The 26879-nt window shown below is 35.6% G+C and overlaps 1 protein-coding gene across 4 annotated transcripts in view; it reads left to right on the top strand.

Annotated features, from left to right (window-relative positions):
- The window catches only part of vn (membrane-bound neuregulin protein vein), a 323286-nt gene that overhangs the window by 174987 nt on the left and 121420 nt on the right, over nt 1–26879 (top strand). For all 4 annotated transcript variants that reach the window (XR_016140095.1, XR_016140096.1, XR_016140100.1 and 1 more), the window contains exon 2: nt 6709–6871. Coding sequence is in view for 1 of the 4 variants with exons in the window: in XM_089080604.1 (XP_088936730.1) it covers nt 6709–6871 (163 nt within the window). In the remaining 3 variants the exon portion in view is untranslated. The remainder of the gene's footprint in view (nt 1–6708; nt 6872–26879) is intronic.

The following is a 26879-nucleotide window of genomic DNA, read 5'->3' on the forward strand; positions in this document are numbered from 1 at the left end:
ATTTACCATATTGTAAACGTTTTGTGATTGTCTCGAAAATAAGTTTTGTTGCTGCAACAATCGGAGAGATATTTTATAAAACGGTTTCAACTTTGATTTTAAATATTTCTCTTTTATATAGATTCAACTTTTTTTAATATCTCAGAGCTTAACGTTGAAAACGTCGGTGGTTAAATATCAGATTAAGATCCCGTTAAAATAATAGCCGTAAAAGTGAGGCTAAGGCTACTTGCGACGCGATTTAACGTAAATTGCCTTTAAATTATGATGAAAAGGCCACATTCGTGCGCATCCGCGACCGGCCCCTCATCGCATCTCGTCATGCAACGCAGTACCTATGAATCAAGCTGCCGTACGGCCGTGGCGGCGGGAGGGTGGCGGCAACTACAACCCCTCCGCTACGCGCGCTATTTGTTATTTTGCTCTTTCGGCGACGCGTTCATTAATCAAACGCCCTCTCCACGTCGTTCGTCCTCGGCATTTTTCAAGCTCCGCGGCAACATACGACATGCCGCGACCGGCGGCCGCGTTGTACTCCGCTCTTTTTTTTTTTTCCTCCATCTCCGCTTTTGACCTTTCTTTTCTCCTGGCACAATCCACCCTCGGCTGCGCCGCCCCACGCACGAACGCTCTAAGACGGTCCAGCGAATCCAAAAGCGACGGGATTTCATCAAAGCCACTCGCGCTTCCAAGAGATTCGCTTCTGTGAAAGAAATCTATCTTGCTACAATGCGAAACTCAAATATTGTTTTACAAGAAAACTTTCTTTAATATTGAATTCGTATCTAAATGATAGGCATCGCACTGGTGTATACAAAAAATAAGTTTCTAATATTCAATGGGATGATTCATCTATGAACGATTGAGAGAGTGAATATTATTGTCCCATTTTTGGTTTGTCAATATGTTTACTGTTCGATAACGAATTAAATCTTTCCTTCAACTCTGTTGCATAGAATTTGTGTTCGCTTTTGTAAATATATAAATATGTAAAATACAAAATAAAGAACAATTTAAAATAATTGAATTTATCTTATTTATACATGTTAAAATATATCTTTCGATAACGAATTAAATTTTTTTAACAGATAACATTTTAAAAATCTATCGTTCTTTATTATATAATCTGCTTTGACCTCTTGTCTAAATATAAGTTTCTAACTGAAATAATATTTATAAATATCTCTATAAAATATTTCTTTGAATGGAAAATACAAGTCAAAAAGTTTATCAAGTTAACAGGTTTATTCGCTTATAACTCCGATCGATTTAGTGTAATAAATTAATCAGATATCGAGGTGGTATTATTAGCATGTTTTGTTATTTTGGTTATTCGCAAAAATATTCTCGAATTCGAAATGTACTACGTCCGACGAAAAGTTAATTTTAATCCAGTGAAGAACGCGATAACAAAGTTCGACCAGACGGTAAAACGGCCCGCATTTTCGTTAAGTTGATCCACATCCGGCATCATTATCCAGCGCTCTGCACCTGACGCTCCATTATCCTTTTTTTTTTTCCATCAGTCCGTTCGATCCTCCGGCCAGAAAATTTCAGCATATATCCTCGCAGTTCCGAATTCCATTCCGATCGAGCCCATCGTTTAAATTCGAATTTCGGCGTCGCATCGATCCGTTAATAGTTAAATGACATTTCGGACACCACGTGATTGTCATGGGAATTCTCTGTGAGTGTCCATCTTTCCGCTTCTCTCCATCGGTTTCACGTTTCTCTTTATATTCTCGTTCATGACTGTGTTCTTTTGTTCCTCTTATTTGAGTGTATATATATATATATATATATATATATATATAGTATGTATTTGTGCGTATATATGTATCAATTATAATTATTTCACATTAACGTTGAAAATATATGTATAATAAATTGTACTCATAATAGATTAATAGTAATAACTATATTACTTGATTCTATACATAATTAATCTCCCTCCTGTTACTCATTACAAATGACAATAATTTTTTAATCTTGTTATTTTATACATTACATGTTATTTTATTTCATTACAATTTTCATAGCTATCTAACTATTCATATTTTGATTTTATAAATGTTTTAATAATCAAAACTTTTTCCCGTATTATTTATCATTTCAATCGCAATAAAAGTGAGTATTAAATTTATCGTTGTTTTTATTTCCTATCTCCTATCTATCGTCGGTTTTGCGCAGAGATTGCGCATTCGATCCAAAGAATAAATATTACATGTGTATATACGTGTGGGCACGTGTATGCATGTGTTGCGAATAGGTAATCGATTGATAAGAAATAGAACGGTGGGAATCAAATGCAAAATCCTTTCTGTCCTTCCGAAGTGAATTTCAGACGTCACACGCCAGAATCGCAACCGAGCGATTCACTCTGATTTCAACGGGAAACGCGTAAAAGCACTTCCGGCTCTTGGAACGACGCGAATACCATCCGTACGAATTTAATCCGATTCAATAACTCTCGCAAAAATACGGCGAGCATTAGGCGAGCATTATACAAATTTTGCCGCGATAGCCGTTTATCGTCATGACCGACGAGATATGTCGGTCGAGATATGTTTCTTTCTTTGCGAATTCGCATTCCGAATTCGACGAGAAATATCTTTTCCCCGTTTCGAAGAATTCGATGCCATGCGAGACTGTCTTAGAAATATCATTAAAGCTAAATAAGAAATCGAATAAAAGACTCAATATGTAACAGTTGAAAATAAATATTTTCACAAGCCGACTCTAGTACGATTAAATAAAATAAAGATTGACGGAATGAATTAAAGGGAAATTCAAAATTTGTTTTGATGCATATTATGTATGTGCTTATATAATGCTAATTGATCAGCATATCTATATAATATTGTAATTATTTATTTTTATGGAACACGTTAATCCGTTACGCGAGATAAAATATGTTATTGAGATTTAATTTTGTAATAATACATTATAAAGGTAATAAAGTTAACGCATATGACCAATTTAAATTAATTATTACATATAAAAAATAAATATTATATTTTTGCGAATGTGGAATACGGAAACGATTAAAAGGAAATAATAAAATTCAACGGAAACGATTTAAAGAGAATAATAAAATTCAATTATACATTATAATCTCATTTAATTCTAGGAAATTGATACCATTATGCTGGTAAAATATCATTTCGCCAAGTTTATTGGCAATGTTCTTTTTTACTCGTACCCACCATCCTCCATTTCTATCTCAGAGCTGCGCCAACATCGCTTCACAAAGGAAAAGCGCCTATTCGACGGCACGCAAATAAAAAGCGGTAGGAAAATCCGTGTCTTTGAACAAGGATTCGATAACACGGTTTGTCGCTAGAGGACATTGACAACCATCGGTAGACTGAATCGTTTCACTATACACCGATCGAATTTACTGTACCTGTATTTGAAAAATCTACACAAGAGAAAAGAGAAAGAGAGAGAGAGAGAGAGAAAGTCGTTTGTTCGCTCGTTCGCGTTACATCGTTTTCCACTTACTTTATCTTATTCCTTGTGCTATGATATTGAAAATTGAATTTTTTTAACAAGGATAAAATATCTTGAATAAAAAATAAATCATTTTTTATTTTTTCTTCCGCAATATTAATTAAATGTCATCTCTGACAGTTTTTGTTATCTAGACGAATAGGTAGCTATTAACGATTAAACATCCGGCAACGTCTACGAACGAGTTTGCGTATCGGATTTCGTTAAATTATTTTTCGACGCCTATTTAAATATGTTGGAGTCACGATGTACGTTCGCATCACGATACTAATAAGCTCCGAGTTGAGCTCTGAGAAATCGCTGACTCCATTCGTCGAGACGTCCCGTAATACTCTGTATTTCATATGTCGCAAATCTGGCATCTGTTATGCAGCGCGTCGGGCGACATATTAAACGCTGTAGGCGTTTTCCGTGCGGCGCGACGCGTCAAAGATAATCAGGTCGCGTCGTGTTTTCGATAAACTTCAACGTGACGCAATTATCCCGCATAGTTTTCGGTGGCGGCGCGATACGTTCGCTAAGCAAATGGTAGTTGTTGCTAGCAAATGTGTTTAACTACCAAGCGAGAACTCCGCCGACGCGACGCGACGTTCGCGAATAAATAGCGGATGCCTCCGCTTCGGAGTGCATCGGAGTTTTACACGCGCCGCGCGACCTATCGTATCGAAAATGAAGAGAATATAATTAAACATAATGCGCGAGATCTGTCAATTAACGATTTTAATATAATATCGTGTAGAACGATGTGGAAAAACATATCATGAGCTCGCATTTGAAGCGATGTTGATCGTATTACCTTAAATAATCACTAAAATAAATATTAATTCCGCGCTGATATATTTTAGTGATTGATCATTCGCCAGTTCACTTATCCTGCATAATTATTTGTCATTATAAAATGATTACGTTCGAGTATTGAGTAATACAGAGGAGTATTGTCTTTTTTTTTTTTTTTTCGATGAAAATATTTCCCGTTCTCCTTCACGGCGCGACGACTGATTTAAATCAAAGGAATTGTAGGCGTGTCGTGTTCCAATTAAGTGAAGAATCTGTTATGCAAATCGAACGCTATCGATTACGCCTTCGACAAAGCGCCACGGCGAATTTACGAGCAAATATCCGAGCAACGACGACAACGGAGCGTAACTGCAACTTCTCCAACTCAATTACCAATATATATATATATATATATATATATATATATATATATATATATATAGGTAATATGTAGATAAAATATGTAGATAATACTAGCTGGGATAATACTAGATGCGTTCAAACAGTTTTGTAATGTAACATTTTTGATAACTTGTATTTGTGTGCTAGTTTATCGTAAATAAATTTGTTCCGAAAGATCAACATCGTGTTGTTTTAGTTGCTTAGTCAGCGATTTGATTTATTAGTGGAAACTCGAACGACTTCTAACCTCGACGCATACACATACGATACGTAATCTTTCGAGGAATAATCTCTTTTCGACGAGATTTATTTATTGTTGAACCAATTATCGATTAACGATTCAATACTTTATTTATTCGTCGATCAATTAAGATCACGTCAACGAGATGAACGATGCGAGGTCAAGCGGTCTGGCTTCGCCAAAAAAACAAGGTACTTTATCCGCGTTCAATTTCTCAAACGCATCTGCGGGACGACATCAGTTTTATTTACACGCGACACGAAGAGAAATATATTTGTAGCGAATGGGATTGCCGTATGCACGTGAAAATATAATAAATCAAACGCCGACGGCGACGTCCTGCACCACGCAGAGTCTGACAAAGAAATCTTTGCTAACGGCGCCTTATTATCATTCCCTGTCATGCGACATGAATATAATAGACGAGAACTCATTGAACGTTCCCCCGTTATATTTTCACCAGAAATTCTATATCATGCCTTTGAAATCACGCGATCTCGGGGATAGGACGCTGCCGTCGTTTTTATTAACGCAAATCTTCCTCTTCATTTACACTCCATATCCGAGTGTCGAGTCGCTTTGTTTCGCACGGTCATATTTTACGTCAAAAAAAAGTTATACGAGGACTCATACAAGACGTCATAAAGCTCTCTTGCTTTTATTCATCTAGATATACTTTTTAAGATAACTTGAAAAATAATTCTTAATAAAAATATCGATCATTTTATGAACGATACTAATTAGAGATTAAAAAATTCTGCTTTTTACGTAATAAACTTCAAGATCCCATTATATAATAAAACTTTATTTATTATGTATTGATTACTTAATAAAATTTTAATTTGAATTTCATTATATAAAAAATATTTATTAATGGTGAATATCTTAGTAATCACTTAAAATATTATGAAAATTAAAAATAGAATATAAACGCAGAGTACAAGATTTATTCTTTTTTTTATATTAAATATTCATAAAACTATTTATATATATATATATATATATATATATATATATATATATAAAACTTATATATAACTTTTTATATTTTATCGATTTTAATAAATATATATTTTTTATATAGCAGTTTTCGTGTATCTATTGAATGTTAAGGTTAAGAATGTCTATTTGTAAAAAATATGCGTTCGTGGTATCGCCACAGATCTGCGCATATACGTAGACATCTAGGCCTATATATATTTTCCTGCAGATCGTTTTTACACTTCTAGAGTACAACGGAATAGTAAATTGATACTCGATAGCCAAGCTATCGATATGCCGTACGGCCTCTGGCCGAAATGCGACACGGCAGCCTTTGCCAAAACCGACGGATAGCCATATCCAGTTGTCGAAAGGACGAACTCCTTCTGCACCATTCTATCCGTTAAAACGCGCTGCTTTCATTGTTTTACCATTTCATTCGTGAATATCATGTGCATCAACTTTCAAACCATTTTCAAATATAGAGATAATTTTTTTTTAGTTTTCTTTGTACATATTGATGTGCAAAATTTTCATGTGTATGTATCATGATATCAAAAAATGTTATTAAGATAATTCGACCAACATTAACTCGATAACGCTTCTCTTAATTTTGAAGCTTTGAATTTGTAAAATATTACACAAACGTTTCATAGACATGATTGAAGATTTAAATATTTCCTGAATATTATACGAATTAATTAAAACTCTCTGATATTGGGAACCCTGTGATATCCGAAAGCGCGCGAACACGTGCAGCGGGGCGTTAACGAGATTATAACTTTTGATTTCAGTGCGAGAAGTTACGTTGTCCGAACTCAGGGACTCGATAGCGAGGATACGGGAGAAAGTGAAGCTAGTATGCAGGACGAGGGGCTCGCCGCCCCCGAGAGTGCACTGGCTGAAGGACGGTGTACCGCTGCACCCCCGAAGAGGCCTCAGGATCCAGCACAAACGGTGAGCTCGACCGACTTTACTATTAACCCGCACGCTCATGGCGGCTTCTCTCCCCTCGAGCTTTCGGCAACCCCTCCGTAATAACACGTCGGAGAAACTATTCAGACAACGGCGAGTAGTTAATTCTAGATATCCGCAACAGCAGAGAATACGTTGTTCTCGCTCGACACCCGCCCCAAACTCCGAGCGCTATCGATACACTATTGGATGCCTGCCTCGAGAGTAGTTTTCGTTATTAGGTAGGACCGGATAGACCGGATTTGATCACGGCTTCTCTTAGCTTTCGCGATGGCTTTTGCGCGACAATGTTTGGGATATATATATATATATATATATATATATATATATATAAAATAGTAATTTAGAACACGAAGTAAAACAATAATTTATAATTTATATTCGGAAATATAAGCTTTGTTAACAACTCGTAATATAAAGAATGAGCAGACGGGAAAAATAATAAATTAAAAATAATGCAAAAAAAAAAACGAGAACATTCTTTGCTAAATAAATTTTTAGTTTTATGTATATTAATATGTTTATTCATATTTTAATTTGTGCTGATATATTTTTTCATAAAATTAACACCTTTAGTTAAGTAGAATACTATTATTTGTTTCGACGTGTAATGATAATAAGTGAATTATGGGACAAACCTGAAGGATAGCGTTGAGATACGAGTCATCACGAAAGTTAAGAAACTACGAGAGTTAAGAAGGGGGCAATGTGTGCTTTTCTCACAGTTCGATAGATTCTAACGAACTTTCGAACTCGAATTGCAAGTAGCGGCGACAACTTCGCTCGCATTTAGCAAACTCGAAAACAGCCCGTGTGCAATTTTCGCACACTTAGTCAGATGAAACATAAAAAGCAATCATCGTGAAAATTACGACATACGTATCCCGTCGGAGAAATGTTCGAATGTTTTAGAGTCATATGTTTCTAAATATGCTGTTCCATTAAAAGCTAAAACATATTTTTTGGTCGATATATCTAGATTTGCATTTTAAAAAATAGTACGTATGTTTGCCAACGTAAAATTATTTTCACAAACTATACAAACTTTTTAGTCATGTCATTACATTGACATGACATTTCGAATTATTGTCTCATATTAAATATAAGTACTTTATTAGAATTTATTATAAAATGTTATATTTACTTGGATATAACATATTCATACGAAATATCCACTTTCATGATAAAGACTATGATTAGAAATAACAATATCACTTTATGCATTGTACTAAAGAACAATGTTAAAAAATCAAATATTCTTGTAATTATTTGAAATAGAATCTTTTTCCTGCAAATATAAACACATAAAGGAAAGAAACAACTTTTGTTGAAATGTTTAAAAACTTGGTATAGATATAGATTTGAAAATAATTTTGTTGGGTTATCAAAATTATTATGTAGGATGATATTAAGATAATAATACTGCAAAAATTAATATTTTAATAACCAATTTGAACGATCTATATATAAATATTTTGGCTGGAAAAATACTTCAAAAATACTGCAAAAATTAATATTTTACTAATCATTTGAATGTCCTATATACAAAAATTAAATGGTCCGGTTTGTCTGATCTAGTCAAATTTTTAGATACTTCGACAAAAGTGTTTTTTCCACTTGTATGCTCTTATTTTCACATCAGTAACAATTTGTTAGAATGCTAAGAAATAATTGCTTGCATTGTACCGATAATACAACAAATCATTTATTTAGCTATTGCTTTGCGCGATAAAAATGCTTCCAGATTTACGATGATAGGCCTTGGAAGCTATAAAATAAATGTTTTCAATTAAAAAAATTGATCGAAATCCTGCTCAACAAGTGCGCTGAGAACATACACACATTTGTGCTATGTGACGTAATGTGAAGTAATTGCTGCTACGAAATTGCGACATCCGTTTGCAATCAATCATGACTTTAGTTGAAGTTCATAGCGCGACGTTTTTCATCGATCATTACGAGCTTAAGGTAATGCCAAAGCCTGCAGCATGTCTGCTTTTGATTTATCATATGACACTAATTGCTATTACTCCTACTTTAGTACTAAAAATATTAGATAGAATATTAATTTTATTAATAAAATATTAGATAAAAAATATTAGAAGTTGTTCGATCAAAATGGAGCCGATTTCGTAATATCAATTTATACAATCACGCTATTTTGCTAACCGCTTAATTTTTTTCTCATTTTTTAATCGACATTATTGCGAGATAGCTATATATATATATACGCTTCTTATTAAACTTTTATAATGCAACATATTTTGTTTAGATATTTTGTAAGATATTGATTTAATCCTGTTTTGCGGATTATTCGCAATGATGATAAATAACTTTTACAGAAATTCGCTTTCCCACAAATTTCTTCGGCGTTAAATTCCGCGCACAGTCCGTGAACGATCAATCATCATGAAATTTAATTATGATTGGTGCACGTTGCTTTCTGATTTGCATTATCGATAATAGTTAAATTACTTTAGAAACAACACTTAATCGTAAGATGTCATACGTTAAACATACAAAAATAATATAGACAATTATTGAAATTAATATTGATTTTTTTATATTAATTAATATTGATTTTTAAGCAATAAAAGATTTTTGCAAGATGATTGATGAAAATTGTTTGGATCAAAGTGAGTTCTATTCTTAAATAATTTAATTTTTCTTTATAATAATCGAAAAACTGCGAAAAATATAACAAAACAGGATACATAATATACTAACGATACTAAAGTAATAAAAAAGTTTAGTGATAAAAAAATGTGATATTTTCAGTTTTCATTAAAAAAATTGAAGCTTTAAAAACTTCCGTAGATAAATATCTGGGGAGAATATCGTAATATGTAAGGTCTAAACTGAATGCGCCCTTTCCAAATACAACTACAGCGTGTTTCACAGTAGGAATCTGTCTCTCATATTAGATTCTATGTATTTACGAGCGAAAAGAACTTTTAACGAAAAGAAAATAAATTGAGAGGATATCCTGCCGCGATCGACGCTTCCGTGAAAGCGCACGGCGCGGCGCCGCTCCATCCGAGGGAAAAGAGAGAAGACAGCTAAGACGGGAGGAGAATTTCGATTCGGAAAACTCGCCGGGGAGCTCTCCAGCTACTTTTCGTCGACCATAATCTCGGGCGTGCCATAAATTTGTTTAGCGCGATGCACCTTTCCTCGGCGTAAGTCTCGAAATAATCTCGGAGCGGCCCATAAATTCGCCGCTCGCCTTTCTCACCGGCCCACCCGTTATATCTCAGCCACGATGGAAATGTGGACCACGTTCGCGGGATGCGGGACCACGTCGCCTTTCCGAAGTTGCTCTTACATGCGTTCTCCACTGCGGAAATTTTATTAAAATAATTTGCACTTTGTAAAAATTTCTCGACCCGCGATATTTCGCAGCTCTCTTCCGCATTCCTGACATTCGATATTCATATTTAATCATCTTCCCTCTCCTAGGTTTCGTAATTTATTTATTAAAGGAAAAGTTGTAATCTAAATTCATGGATAAATTGTGCAGTTATTAGCTACCTTACCGACTATGTGTTTAATTAAATATTGTCTCGATAATAATATTATGCAATAATGTTCACAACTGTATTTTTTAAATGTCAACGTCATTTTTTCTATCTCTCTTATCTTAAATTACTTCAGCGTGTACCCGCATCCCCTGTGAAAATAAGAGAAATATCGCTACAAACATTTATCTATCAAGTCGAAACCCACAAAGACGCAAGGGAACGACATCGTGATCTCATAAAACAGTGGTTCTTAACAAAGAGTTACGTAATTCCTCGGGAGGTTGCGAATCCATTGTTTTGGATTTTATTAGAGAGATATTAATAGAATATACAGAGATGCGAGACATTATATAAAATTAATCCTCGCTGATAAAAATATAAAAAAAAAATCAGCATGCGATTTCCGCGAATGGGTGTGCGAATAAATTCCGAGACGCTGATTAACATCGAGGAAATGAAGAACCGCTGCTGTAAAGAGGAAAGAAGATACTAGTCCGCGATCGTAAACACATCCTCGCGGTGGCTGGAGAGTCGTGTCGTTCCTCGTAGTGGCGATCTTACGACGTCGCACCTCCGGCCGTGTCCCCGTGCCGGGAGTGTGTTCCTCGCCGTAATTTCCAATTACGGCTCCTACGACGAGATGACCGGGTTGCAGTGTCTCTCGTGTGCGCACGCTGTCAATGTCATCCGCCATCGTAATCCTTGCCGGATACAACGGCGCCGTAAAATCGAACGTGTCCGCGCTATTTAATACGAGTCATGTGCTCCGCTCCGCGCGGATCCCCTTTCTCACCCTCGCCCGCGTCGTCGTCGGCCGACTACGCTCGCATAACCGACGACGTAAAACTGTCATCCGCCGCTTAAGCTTGTCTAGACTGGGCGGCGTGTATTTTATAGATGATGGCCTCGCCGGGAAATATATTCCGGGCCTTTGTGTCCGCGCGCGATACATCGGTAAATCTCTCGCGTTTTCTCTCCCCCCTCTCTCTCTCTCTCTCTCTCTCTCTCTCTCTCTTTCTCGCTCTTTCTTTCTCTTTGATAGCACCCGCGCACTTCGTTCGGCAAGAATTGCTGTCACTCTTGTCGAACGAGTGGAAGAAATATTGGAATTTCAAGTGACGAACGCTGCCTGGCGCGAAAATAAACCTGTAATCTTGTCAAATCACCGACGCGATATATGAAACAAAACGGATATACGAGAGCAACACTCGAGTCAAAGATACGAGCTTTTTTATTCATTTGATTTCAAAAATAAAATAGGGATGACACAGATCTCATATGTTTCCGTTTTCGTTTTCACTATCTAGAAGAGATATACATCCCGTGGGAAATTGAATTTCTATATGTAACAATTGTCATATTTCTATTTTTCTCCTGAAACTGAAAATGAAGATATGATTTCTTATTTCATATTCTTTATTTTAAGAATAAGTGAGAAGAGGTGAGAGAGAAGAGAAATTATTTATAAAATGAATAAAGTTAGAAAAGCTATATCTGCTATATGAAATCAAATTGAAATAAGAATATTCTAAAGAATAATCGTAAAAATAGAATAACCGTAAAAATCTTTCAAAAATTTTTGATGAAAATGACCTAAAGAAATGTAGAAAGAATAGATGTAAAAGAAATTAAATGAAATGGCCAAATGTCATTATAAAGTTACACAAAATTCATATACTAAATTGTCTAAATAGATTGAAGAAATCACAAACGTATTCTAAATAACAATTATATCTAATATATACGAACATCGATAAGATCTTCTCGAAGCAATACGTCGAATGATGTTTCGACTGCAACCTAAGCGAAGATCTGACGATGTTTCTTATAGGGCTTAATGATTTCCATGAAATTAATCCCAAGACATCGCGAGATCGTGACGTAATCGAGTCAAATCGTACCGTCAAATCGAGTCTCGAATCCCGTCAGATCGTATTCAACTTAGACGAATCTGAATCGAAACTTCTTGAGGACACCAGCATTCGCAGGGCTTATAATTCGCTTTCACCATCGAGGAAGCAGCTTTGATGTCGCATGTAATGGAGTTTTACGTCGTAGTAAAAAACGAAGAGAAAACTTTACGCTGCTGCTCCAGGAAAGAAGGGAAATTGAAAAAGGAAAAATCAGAGACCTTCGCGGAGTGAAGCGTTCGGAAGCGGGTGAAAAAAAAGCGCGGATTTCTTTGCGACGTTCTTCGGCGCAACTTTTCTTCGGCGTTCCTTTGAATTCTTAATCTATTCCTTATATTACGCCTTGCAATTAGTTTGAAAGCCTGCTCAGTGAACATTTCGACAGGGAAGGGAGTTCAAATCGAGTTAAATACGAATCGATATTCGTCATGTGATAGATATCGCTGCGAGAGAAGAAGATATAAATAAAATCGAAGCTGAATCTAAAAAACTGAATTATGAAATCAATAATTTTAGAAAAAAATTGTATATATATATATATATATATATATATATATATATATACATATATGTATATGTATATGTATATAAATTGCATAATATGTGAAATTTCCTGAAAAACCTTTTATACTTCTTTTGTGTTTGTTCTTACGGAGTTTTATTTTAGCTTTAATATTATTTCTTTAATATTATTCTGAAATGCAGGTAGTGCAGAGCATAGGAAAACAAGTATAACATTTTCCGTGCCATTAAGGTTTAACGGTCGTATCGGGATGTGTACCCGCCAAGTTCCACACAATGAGCAAGCTTCTTACAATATTATTAAATTATTACGGCATTATGTAACTTTCGTAAGACCAGACACGGGCAGGAGCAGTGCGGCAATTAACGCCAAATTGATATCTACAGGCGTGGTGGCTGTATCAAAGGGCGCGATCGGTTGGGCAACCATTTAGTTGGAATTAGTCGACGACGACGGAATTGCGGCGGGATCGTAACGTCGATGTAACCAGATGCTAACGGGAAACCCTCGCGCGGTGATGGCAATATCCACGGATAATTGTTATTAGTAATTAATCGCGCTCGACACACAACGACAAAGTTCGCCCCGATACGCGAAGACGCACGTTCGTTTTCTGATCGATACGCCCTCGATTCGTACTTGATAATTATTCCAGAATTATCTCGTGCGTGTTCGGCCGACCGTGTTTATTATACGACCATTAGCAATTATCTTGCTAATTTGTCACCCCTAAGTACTATCACAAAGTGCAGCGTAAGCGTTAACAAAAGTAAGCGAACTTTATCAGCGAGCAAAATGCTCTTGAGACATTTATTGTTACATACATCAGTCCATGAAAGAAATCTCTCAAATAAATCAAGAAAGGAAAGGATTCATTTGATTAACTATGTTTTAGAGAACTTTTTGGATTAAAAGTAATTATCTGAGTCTTTCATAAAACATAGACCGACTTCTTGCAAAGGAAAAATTAATAATGAGTTAATTAAGCGATGTTCTTTTTCTTATAAATTTATATAAAATATTATTAACAATATATTAAATTAAATATAAAAAGGTATTATCGTTGTATTAAGATGTTGAAATATATCTGATTCAATATGAATGGATTCTACTTCAATTTTTAATAAGAACATTAGACATATGTATAAAATAAAATAAGTTTCTCGAATGAGAAATGTAACAGAAAATTATCGTAAATCTTTGAAGTGAAGTGTTTAAAAACTTTTTGTTTTATTTAAATATTTTTTTTTTAATTTTCTTCAAACATCCGAGAAGTGGCAGAAAACTTTAGCCAGAAAGCTTTGAAGAAACCCTAGAAAGCTTTCCGACATTGCGAACTCTATGCGGGCCAAATGTTCTGGATAGAAGTCTCCGAAGAAAATATATAGTTTCCAGAATGGAAGCATTTTAGACAACGTCGGCCGAGGCGAATGAACGATTGGGATGGGACAATCGAGTCTGTATCACGTTTCCATCCTTTCCACGCGATATTGAGCAATATTTGAGGAGAAACAGTCGCGAGTGTGGAGATAGAAGTAACCGGAGGGATAAAGGGAACGAAGTGAACGATGACGAGACTGCCGCTGTAGTATCGTCCCTGAGATCTACGTTGATGTGAACAAGGAGTGAGAGGGTTGTTTGAGGAAGCGCCTCCGAATCGGCGATGTCGCGCGTTGATTGCGGACGAAAGAGAGCGCGGGGAAAGAGTAAAACGGAAGGTCCTTCTCGCGATCGGCCCGGGGAAGAGAACGAGGACTCGTTTCTGTCCAAGGACCCTCGACTGACTTCATCGAGATAGCGAAGTACCGTTACGCGGTAATGGCGCGAACGGAAAAGAGATTTCCCTAGGTGCGAGTAGTCGCTGTCGAGCATCGAATACCGAGACTGCGAGACTCGCGGAATACATACCACGTGTCCTATCGCGGAATAAACGCGCGAATGACACTGGCGGACAATCGTGATATGGAAATGTATTTTCTAACAAAGATGTACTTTTATTCAATGAATATTTTCTACGGATTACGGGAAAGACCGCGGTAACTGTGAATTATTAAACTATTTTAATTATTAAATTAATTTGAAGAATGATATGCGAATAATGAAATAAAATTATAAGAATGGCAGATAAAATCTAATAGTAAGAAAATTCTTATGTTATAAGAGGTAGGAAAATTAATATTAATTTGATTTTATATTAAATTAAATATCAGATCTCTGAAATCAAAAGATTAGATTTAAAATTGAAAGATTAGATTTAAATTTGAATTTTAATTTATAGCCTGTTTTATGTCAAATTTGTTAGCAACATGATTAAATATACAATAAATTTATTTAAATATCACTTTTATACTAGTATTTAATACATATATTTATCTTTTTTACTGTCTATTATTATGAGAATTAAACTAGAAATAAATATAAAAAGAAATATATAATATAAAATAATATAAAATTAGTTACTGATTAATTTTTAATTTCACGAAATAAGAAGTTTTTATCATATAATTTTGATCAATTAAATTATTTTCTGTGAAATTTGATTAAATACAATTTTATCGGAAACAATTTTAACCGTTATTTATATCTTTCATAAATTTTTTTTTAATATTTAAAACTTTTTATGTTAGTAATAGTAATATAGTAATCAATGGCAATACCATAATAAGATGTGATAACATCAAATAAAAAAATTCTTCTTGATATATGATATGATGAAAAATTCTTTTTGATATATGACGATCTTTCATTTTTTCGTCAAAAGTGATATAATTCATAGAGCTATATGCAATCTCTATTAAAATTAATAAATAAATTTTTACTTTACAAATCATTTTCTCTCAAAAAGAAAGAACGTTTGCGTTTTTTTAATTAGACGTCATTTATATTTTTGTAAAATTTAAACAACTAGCGAAATATGACGAAAAATGTCATGGCCTTGAAATTTGATGCTTCTAACCAACCTGCCATTTTCTCGTTAACGACCAGCGTATTGGTATCGGGTTTCCGTTAGCACTATACCGACCGATCCAATGTCGTGCTGTCTGACGCGTTGCAGGCCATTACATGATTGCGTGATTGCAAAACGTATTTGTCGTTTTTTTTTCTTTTTCTTTTCTTCTCTGTTCCTATCGTTCGAATATGTACGATCATTTAAACCAGTCAATTTAAACAAATTGTAAATTTGCAATTTTCGAAGACGTAATTAAAGTTAATGTAAGAAATAAATAACTGCAATTTGTAAAAAATAAATAATTTATCAGAAATAGACAATTTGCGTGAAAACGATATAATTTTATATATAACGGTTGATACATACACGTGTCATTTTTAAATAAAATTTGAATTTTTAGCAAAACCCTTTCATCCGACAACAATTTAAATTCGCGGATTTATAGCACTTTTGAATTGGCTAATTCATTAGCTGTGACGTTCGTCAATCGGATAACGCAGCTACGTGTATGAAAATTTTAATGAGCCAGTTTTAATTATTTTCCCCTGCCTTCTCTCCTTCTTCACTTGGACTTCCATGGTGGTTAAACGGGATTTATCGACAGCTATCAAAGTTCCACGAAGTCGCGAAGCAATCTAATTTATAAGTTGTCAATGGCCGATAAATAACTCACAGGAAACTGAATTAAGGCGACCAGGCTTTTAAAGCAACTTCGAAATTAAATCGATTAATTTCTAAATAAAGATAGCGATATGAGAAGTAGTAGATAATATTATAAATAATTTTCATGTTTTTCTTCGAATTGAAAAGCTGTTTATTTTGATTTAAGATACAATATTAATAAACACGTGCGCCCTAATTAGATAAGCGTTTCGATAAACATTTTAATAGCATAACTTTTTAAAGGTAGATAAACATTTTAATAATATAACTTCTTAAAGGTAAATATTTTGACGAATACCAGTATTCCGAGCACCAGCGAAATTTATAACTCTGCCAAAGCAGGATTATTCGTTTATACTCGTTCCATTCTAAATCACCGATTTCTGTAAAATGTATGCCAGTACGATAATCTCGTATTTGATCGCAGGATTATGCATGCCGTGAGCGTGAGTCCATACGTTGCACCACGTGGCTACGATAAGGCGAACATAAAGACCGTCTTTAGATACGATTAGGTGGGTAAAGGAGATGGCAATAGCGAATGTTCTGACCTGTGCTGGAGATTATCGAATCGTTAGTCTGGTCACCGGCGAGAAATAATGTATTTATCCGAGACACATTCGACAATGCTTTCTCTGACTTTTGCAAAATTCATCTATCGATAGAAACATGCCGCATAATGACTCTACGAAATATTAATAAATGGAAAATAACGAATTTTATTTTAAACTGATATTAAGAATGCAACGCGCTGTTGAATAATCTCCTTAATTTGGTCGGAGGCAGAACGTAGTAAATTGCAATGATGCAAATATAAGTAAAACCGAAATATATAGAATATTAATTAAATATATACATATATACAGAAACTGTGTACACGAGTCGTAAATATGTAAAGGCCTTAACGGAGCAAAATATCCTTTGTTGTAACTTTCGCAAAAGTACACGCGAAGCATCTGAATTTACGTCACGTACAGCAATAAAAAGAATAACTGTATTAAATTCTATGAAAAGGCATCTATAAAGCGGATTTTGCTTTTACAAAATGAAGAAATAAGGTTATTGTTGCAGCTATCGCGTCGTCATGCTGCGGCAATTATTATCGCCGATTCCGTTGATAATGGGTGGAGAAGGAGGAGGGGGGGGGGGAAGAGGAGGGGGTTCCACCTTCGGGGAAGACAAATCGCTCGCAATCCGCGCCGCACGAAAAATCGATGGTGCCGATACGATCTCGCCTCTATATACGGTTAAGTGAATAAATCACTCGCCACGACTGCCCTCCTCCCGGCGATCTGCACGTCGTGGAAGTACGTCCTCGTATTTTCCGTGTTTCCACTCACAAATCTCTTCCACTTCCATTCACGTTCCTGCTATCCCTTCCGAAAGCGGAAGCAGCTCGGAGGAACTTATTCCTCCGCTGTGCCTGCCTCTTTCCTGCTCCTACATCTCGTCCTTACATCGAGCCATACTCGTACCCCAGGTTTCCTCACTTGACTTGACCGTCGATTAATTGCTAGCGCCAAGCACGCGCCAAGGAAAGATAATAAAATGTTAATGGGTTAACGGAATCCGACAGATCCGAGTCTTCGGACAATCGGGAAACAGCACGCACATAACGTCCATTGTAAAATAAATATTATAATATAAATCAAGCTGTGCGAGCGAAGGAAACGTAACTTTTATGTAACTTTTGACGCATGTATATTCGCTATTTTATAAATGCGTATTAGAATAAGCAACGTAGAAAAAAATTAATATGAATAAAAACCAAGAAGTTATTTGAGCGAAAGTTTAAAAAAATATCACTAAAAATATGTAACGTGTCCGGATTTGCATTGTCACGTAAAATGAAGGTATTATGTCACTTTATTGTATACAGAACATTTCATACTTTTGTACGAGCAAAACGCAGTAATTGTCACGCGGTAATTAATATTCATTAAACGGTTGTGAATACGAAATTCATTAAATCGCAAGCAACACTGGAAATCTGTTGGCAAAATAATGCGGTCATCGTGTAACGATTCTCGCTACAGGATTCTCACGTTGAGATATTTCTCATGTTTCGCATTTTCATTTCTGATACTAATTAGCAGATTTGATACGGTCGTCATTTCAACTTTTAATTACAATTACGTAGACGAGATTTGTCGAGATAAAGAGCTTTTCATTCACGTTTGTACAGCAACGACGTGTACGCGAGCGTAGTGCGTAGTCGCCGTCTGCTCGAAGTATTGCATAAAGCTTTGAATCGAAATATAAAACAATTCATATATGATTTATCGCGTCATGATAAATAATAATGACAGTGAGCCGTGTCTATCTGCTGTTAATTAATTTCAAACATCAGTTATACTTTTGTTTCTGCACACTAAAAGAACGTGTAGACACGTATATCGCATATTGCATCATGATTTTTCAATTTGCTGGTGTAGTGGAAGTATAAAGCCGTAAGACTAATTAGTTGGTTGGGTTCAGAAACGGTTCAGAAACGGTGAAAAGGTTGTCACGATTGTGCAGACTAAATATCACGCTGAGCTCGAAGCTCAGATCGGCTCTGTTAATTTTTCCGAATTTCTACAAATCCGGAAGCTTGTGTAGAGATTAAATTAAAACTAATTAATTTTTCTGAATTCCTACGCTAGTTATACGCGTGTTTATAAGGATGAAATTGCAAAGACAGGTGTTTTAAAAAAATCCGACAGTAGAATTCACGAGTGGTGCCTTTGAGGGAAATCACACCTCAAAAATTACGAATGCATCGCGATATCTCTCGGTAAACACAGTCTACGCTCGTTATTCCGCGATGCCTTTACGATCTAGGCGACAGCTGCCGGGGCCAAAATAAATGCTCGCTGCCTTCGTTCTGACCAAGCCACGGCGCCAATATTTGCCGACAAACATTGTGCCAGTAGCGTACAACACGGCCTGGAATTCGCCGAACAAGGAAATTGAAACGCTACGAGAGAGATAGTAGGAGAGTGCCACGGTGAAACGTACATCCGTCCGCTCGTTTTACAGTCGATTCGAAATCACGTAGACCGCACAGATGCTGGACCGTTTGTCGTTGGATGCGACTATATGTAACGCGTAAAGCTGTTTGTCCGAAACTGAAAACCATGGTTTTCGCAGCCACTCGTTTGTCATATCTCTATGTCGAGGAATGAAGAAATGGTATAAAAGATGTGACAATTTTTCATTTAAAAAAATATACTTATATATTGTTTCCATTTTCAAATAAACGTTACCATTTATTTTTTTAAACCTGTTTCGTTAATTTTGTTTTATATCATTGAAATATTTTCATTTTAGTAATATATTTTATACCGCAAAACTAGAAGGCTAAATAATAATCTGTATCTATTCTACGTTCTATTGTCTATACAAAAAATTTTATATCTTGCTTTATCATAATATATCATAATATATCAGATGTAATTTGTTTCAACAAATCATATCAAGATCTGTCTGAATCAACGCAGATATGTTCTACTGCCATACCATTCACGATATTTACATGTATATATAATACATGTAAATAAATATATCTTACAAAATATTTGACAAAAATTATTGTAAATCCTAGAAATTTATTAATTTATTATTTCATGAAACATTTTCTGGTTTTATTATGCAGCATATACATGATATATATATATATATATATATATATATATATATATATATATATATATCCTACAAGATCAGACTGTAAGAAAAATATAGTTTTGTATTTTATTCGAAGGAGACTAAGAAAATGACTTATTTTCTGGCCGATGGTACATCATTACGTACGTTGACGAAAATATGATAACATACATGGGATGCATTTTTATCAAACATCAATTTGCGTTCACAAATGTGATGTAAATTCCATGCAGTGCGGCGACAGACGAAGATGACGAATTACGCTGACGTGCCAGTGATGTAATGCGGCTCACGGAACACACACAGCACGTTAGAATTCACGACGAGATATCCCGAAGGACGTCCGTATAGAATGAGAGTCTCTACACAGCAAATGGGAAAAACGCGGAAACCGGAGGGAAACGTCTAATCTCCCGAGTTTTCTCCCAGTTATCTTCCGTTCTCGTAGATCGTTATTGGCCACACGAATCATAATTCTACAAACTTCTGATCATATTGAAATTGATTTATGAAATTGATTTTAATATTTAATAATTAATTTTTAACTTTAATAATACATATTATCATTTAATTCCGAATAGATAGAAATGATTGATAGATTTGTTCATAAACATGATGATATGATAAAAGTGTGATAAGCCGTATAACATTGATAACACAGTGTAAAATATTTACATAAAAATCTGTAGCCAATTATAACAATATGTGGTATAAGTGTCACGATCCTTTAAAATTATCATTATTTGCGGGTATTTAAATCTTCGAAAACAATATTTTGTTTACATATTCATTTATAGGCTGCTTCGATAGAAATCTGCGTTTGGTTTCAACGCAGACAATAGCGCGAGGACTGCTTAATTTTATTTACGCGAGATCCGTTGAGAGGTCATATCGAGTTTATAACATGCAAATAAAATGAATTATCTCGCTAAAATGCAGCTAAAATCCTCTAAAGCCGTTCTCGTGTTACGTCATCGAGCTGTGCTACATAGTGTGCTTGGCCAAGCAACGCGGTTGCATCGCGGCACGGATAGAAGTTGCCACGAGCTGCCAACTTTCCGCGAAATCTCGTTTTGCGGAAAAAGTCGGATAATCTAGCGCGCTGCTTGCAGACCGCATGATAATTTTCGTGAAATTTTTACACGACAAATCGCGCCGGACCATCAGTACATTTGAGCTTTGATTTACGCCGTCTGTTTAGCGATGCTACGCGTTTCATTTCTAAACCCGTGAAGGTGAAATTATATGGAATTTCCGAGAATCCACTGAATTTCAAGATTATTTATGGATGCGTAAACTCTTGGTTAAGATTAATCCTATACAATAAAAAATATAAGAAAAGTAAAAAAAAAAAATAGTTAAGAAGAGCTTGAAATTACACGAAAAATCATTTTCATCCACAACGAAATTTTTAAAATTACTTAATTATTGATATTTAATTTAATTTTATATATTATATTTCTTTATATAATCTTTTAATTAAAATTATTATATACGATAATTTGCTTTTATACATTTCACTGAGCTGTGCAACATTTAATTTAATTTGTTAAAATATAGAATATACAAACAATATTGGAGTGGCAGAAAATAAAAAGTTCTTTCGAAAGTTTTAGCATGTTGAATACGCGTAAAATAACATAAAGAATATTTTCCATCTACCCCGACAAGACAGCAAAGCGGCACTCGTGCGAACGAAGAATCGTTTTATGGCGTCACGCTATTCCGTAGGAAATTTCATGCTTACGGTTCGAAGAACAATCGGTGCCAACGAAAACTCGGACGAACGCCTCTACGCGCTTATTCGTTGCGAGACTGTTCAACATCCGTTGAATTACACGTTTCGTTGCAACATCCGAGACGTTCTCGCCAGTCGGCGCACCGCTGCATATTCGCATGAACTGCATTTTTATATTCACGAATTTTATATTCGCATCTTTCATTCTCGCTTTCTCTTTCTCTCTTTCTCTCTTTATGAACGGCGGGTATATTAAAAACACGGTCGTTCATAGTAAATTCCATTTTTCCGCTTCAATGGATGAATACAAATCAATATACATATGCAAAATTGCGGAACGTCAACAAAAGAACGTAAACCTGAAGTTTAATTCACAATAAAAACATACGTTCTCGGTATGAATTCTTAAACTAAAATTTAAAAAAAAAATTTAATTCAATATTTGCAGGTATCGTGTTTTAACACGATATTTTTTTATCACCAGAAGCTGTAACTGAAACAAATGGAAATTTTTATCATCTTTTATGAGAGATCTTTAATTAATACATAAAATACACCTACAATCGCGCAATATATATATATATATATATATATATATATACGGACTATATAATAAACTGTGTTACCTTTTATGTTTTGGAACTGTTATTTTATGCGTGTAAATTTTCCACACTAATTGCACGTGAATTCAACGAGCGACGTCGACGTCCTGACAAAGATCCCGGTAATAATAGAGGCCCGTGAAAGTGGGTCGAACGCCCGTTTAGCACACCGAACTCTATCCCCGTCCGTTAAATTATATGTTTTCCTGTGTCCGGCGCCGACATCCACCGGATATGTAGCCGCGTTTGCAGCGGTTTCATCGTCGGAGTGTTCTCTCCTTCTCTCTTTCCCTCTTTCTCTGTCTGTTGGCCAACAGTCTCTCAAAAACGGACTCCTATTTTGCGTAAATCTGCATTCGCCGCGGCTCTCAGTTGCGCGTGCATGACCTCACCGAGTTCTTCGCGCCGACTTGGCAAATATAATTTATCGGAAAAACGCGAGAGAGAGAGAGAGAGAGAGAGAGAGAGAGAGTAGCTGAGCGCGTATGCAAATGTTGCCGTTCTTTTTGTCAACGAAAAATGCAGTCACGAGCTGCCAAGCTGCTCGAAAAGCGCAGTTTCTCTACGAACACCGTAAATTTGCGATAACCTTTGGATTTTTGGTACTCGTTACGGCCGGCAATCGTTATAATCTAGATTTTTTTTTTCTTTAGAAAGAAATAAAATAATTTAAATAATGCGAGAAATTATTTTACATGCATATATAAAGATAAAAGAATAAAAGTATCGCGATAATTCAGCGCTATAGAAAAAGCATAACATTTCTTCGCAAAATAAAAGATTTTTTAATTTCGAAAAACTATCTGCAAAAATTAAGAAAATTAATTTAAGTCCTTTAAATCGAGGGATTAGATTGTAAAATTTCTCTCTTAAATCAGACGTCAGAAGTTTCAGGAAGAACGTTCAGTTTGTAGAAGAGTATTTCTCTTTCGCAAATTTGTTTACTTAAGTTACAGATGCCATTTATACAATCATAAAAATATATTTCACCAAAGAGAGCTCGAAGAGATTAAATACAAATTGCTGGAAAAAAACCGAAACTATTAACGCGACGAATAAACGGTCGGGCTTGTCCAACCGCGAGGCCACGGATGGCACCGATTATTTTTAAAGCCTTGCTTGCCGAACCGTATGCGCGAAGCTCTCTTCGACGCCCTATTAAAAGCCACTCCAGTATTTTCGCGCCTCGATCGGCGTAATGCGTAGGCAGAAATCACTTTATGGCTCTGTGAATCAGGCGCACCGCATGTGCAACGAAATTTCCGTCCGTTTCCGACAGCACCGAGCGCGCGTTCCACAACACGCACTAATATTTTTCATTATTTTGTTTTATTTATTTATTTTTTTTTTTTTTCGACCGTCTCGCGTCAACCTCGTCATCTTGAAAGTGCAATGGAGCCGACTATAAAAACATCGTGTTTTAACGAAACAAATCATTGTCACTAAATCGTATATTTACTAAACGCAAGCAGAACCGTGAAATAGGTGCAAATATTTCCTTCAACAACAGAAATTAATTAACTCTAATGGTACAATTGTCGGTCGCGCAGCTGCAAATTGCTTGAGCAATCTACTTGCATCTTTCTCTTAACCTTAGCTTAGATTCTCTTGATCTCATTATGCAGGATGATTCATAGTTATCACGTACACCTTCTGTAATTATTCATTTTGTATAAATAAATGATTATTCTTATGGTTTCTCCAAGAAATACTCGAAGAAATATTGCTATCCCGCAATAATAATAGAAATATTGCTATACACGGTTGAATCTAATGCCTGTGATAATATCATTCAACATACAGTTGAATTATTCTTTTATGTATAGGATAAACGTATTATTTGTTCTGTACATAAAACACATTTTTTTATTTTGTTATTATTTTATTAATTTATTTTATTATTATATTTTGTATAATATATTATTCATAAATTAGCTTATTAAAATAACGAAAATAACGATATACGAATAGCTGTCTGATCCATCAGAGATATGCTCTACTTGTGTATAAAAATGTGTACAGCACGTCATTTAAATCTGCATATTAAAAAATGATTATTTTTTAAAACTTGATTTTTTTCTACACAAATAGATTATTGTAAATTGTTATATATAATATTATTATATAATATCGAAAATCCAAGAAAATTTCATGGTTCGCGAGTGTTCCTTCCCTCTTTATTATACGAAAAACGTATGCGTCACACGTATCACGCATCACCGTGCATCCGACGACGACAAATTCGCATCGTAAATAGAACCATAAAATGAATGGAGGATATTCCCGCGGAAACCGGCTATCGTTGCAGCGCTGCACGCGCTGACGAATTATCATCTGGCTACGCGGATTATCGTTCCGTAGATTACTCCCCATCTCCTCTGAAAACCCGCGGGCGATGGTGTAATTACCTAAAACAGGCAGCGTGTAATTGGACAAAGGAAATAAAGGTAGCGTTGTGCCAATCTCGGCGACCGCGCGGCGCAATGTAAAACGGCAACAGAGGTACCACTCGCCGTGAAAAAGTTACTCCGACGTCCCGCATGTGCTGTATATACATGTAAGTGCTGCGAAAATACACGCGTGCTGCCGTTTTGCAGAGAGAGGCACGGACAAGCGTACAAGTATCACTTGTTCTCGTATTACGCTTCGAGTTTCGCTGTCTCTCTCTCTCTCTCTCTCTCCCCCTTTCCCTTCTCTCCATTCTCTTTCTCCCCGAAATTCGCATTTGCGAAATTATCTTCCTACTAACTCTGTATTACATGATTTATCTCAATGCAAGTTCCGAGAATGAAAGATAGAAAGATACAAGCGTGAATTTTTTTGGAAAAAGAAAAACAAACTCGAACTTTTGATTAAAATGAGAAATAAATAGCAATAAGAAGGAACAAATAAGAGAGTAATACGTTAACACTCCACGTTCCTTCGTTTACACGGAAAACTTTTCTACACGAAAAAAAAAACTGGATATTTTTTAATATACTTTGCGATGTTGTTCGATGTAATTTGAATCGAAACTTTATGCGCCCGTTAATAGGAAACTTTGTAAAATTCGCGGTATGGTATATTCGCATCGCATGATAATTTGCACGGGCCGAGTCGAGAGCCGGGCAAGGAGCGTGAATAACTTTCGAGTAGAGTATTTTTCTGAATGATACTTTAACAATCGGTGGCCACGAGATCCCTCTTTAAAACAATGCTTATTAATTTAACACTTCGAATGCGCGTGGGCTCAGGGAAATCCGTAATGAACTTCGGAAACGAGGAAATTATATACCTCCATTGTTAAGTATTAATACGGGAACGGAAACAGAAACGAGAAACGAAATTCCCGTCTCCCCCGCAGGATACTTTTGATTATATGCGCGAATAAATCCAAAGCCTAGAAAGCAACCCTTACTTCTCCGTCTCCTCCTCCCCCCCTCTTCTCCGCTCGATTACTTTCAGAAACTCATTGCATTGTTAATCGATCGTCAGCTCCTGACGAAATCCTCCGCGCATTGCGAACTACTTGCAAAATTTATAACACTTCCGAAATCCACTAATGAGCACACTGCGCTTCCTTACACGAATCTCTTACGTGAATATCCAAAATTCCAATTGTTATATCGGAAATATCTGCACCGCACATGTTACATATCCACGCAATTAATAATGTTAACAGTAACATTATTAATTAGAATAGAATTAGAATAGAATTTTTTTCCGTAACTATTAAAAATTCTTATTTTTACACTACTCTACCAAGGTTCAACTAAACAACGAACAATTTTTGCACACTCCTCGTAAAGGGAAAATTAGAATAATTGATACGAGAATGCAAGGTTAAATTAAGTTTTTAATAAGTTTTCTTTTCCGTAACTTTTAAAAATTCTCATTTTTATATTGTAAATCTATCCAAATTTAAATAAACAATGAACTATTTCTGCGCATCCCTCGCAAAGGGAAAATTATAGAATAATTGATACGAGAACGCAAGGTATTTTCGATAAGTTTTCTTTTCTGTAACTTTTAAAAATTCTTATTTTTACTACACTACAAACCCACCAAGGTTCAACCAAACAATGAACAATTTCTGCGAACAATTTCTCGCAGAGGGAAAAGCGTCGGTGGGATAGAGAGATTCGTACGACGAAAAAGAAAGCTCGAGCTTAAGGACTAAACGAGCAGCATGTACGCGTACCGGAGGCTCATCCGGCCGGCGAATGAGACAAACGTAATTTTAGGATAATGGTCGGTGATTGGATGGCAAACTCTCGGTTAACTTCCGCTCGCGTCCTGGAAATCGGCCAAACGCGATTAAGTCGCAGCTTCTCTGGCCACCGTGAGGGGCCAGTAAGAAAGAGTCAAAGGTGAGCCAGAGAGAGAGAGAGAGAGAGAGAGAGAGAGAGAGAGAGAGAGAGAGAGAGAGAGAGAGAGAGAGAGAGAGAGAGAGCGA

Source organism: Pogonomyrmex barbatus, unplaced genomic scaffold, assembly GCF_055798465.1.
Source record: "Pogonomyrmex barbatus isolate J1 unplaced genomic scaffold, ASM5579846v1 scaffold1, whole genome shotgun sequence".
Classification (NCBI taxonomy): Eukaryota; Metazoa; Arthropoda; class Insecta; order Hymenoptera; family Formicidae; genus Pogonomyrmex; species Pogonomyrmex barbatus.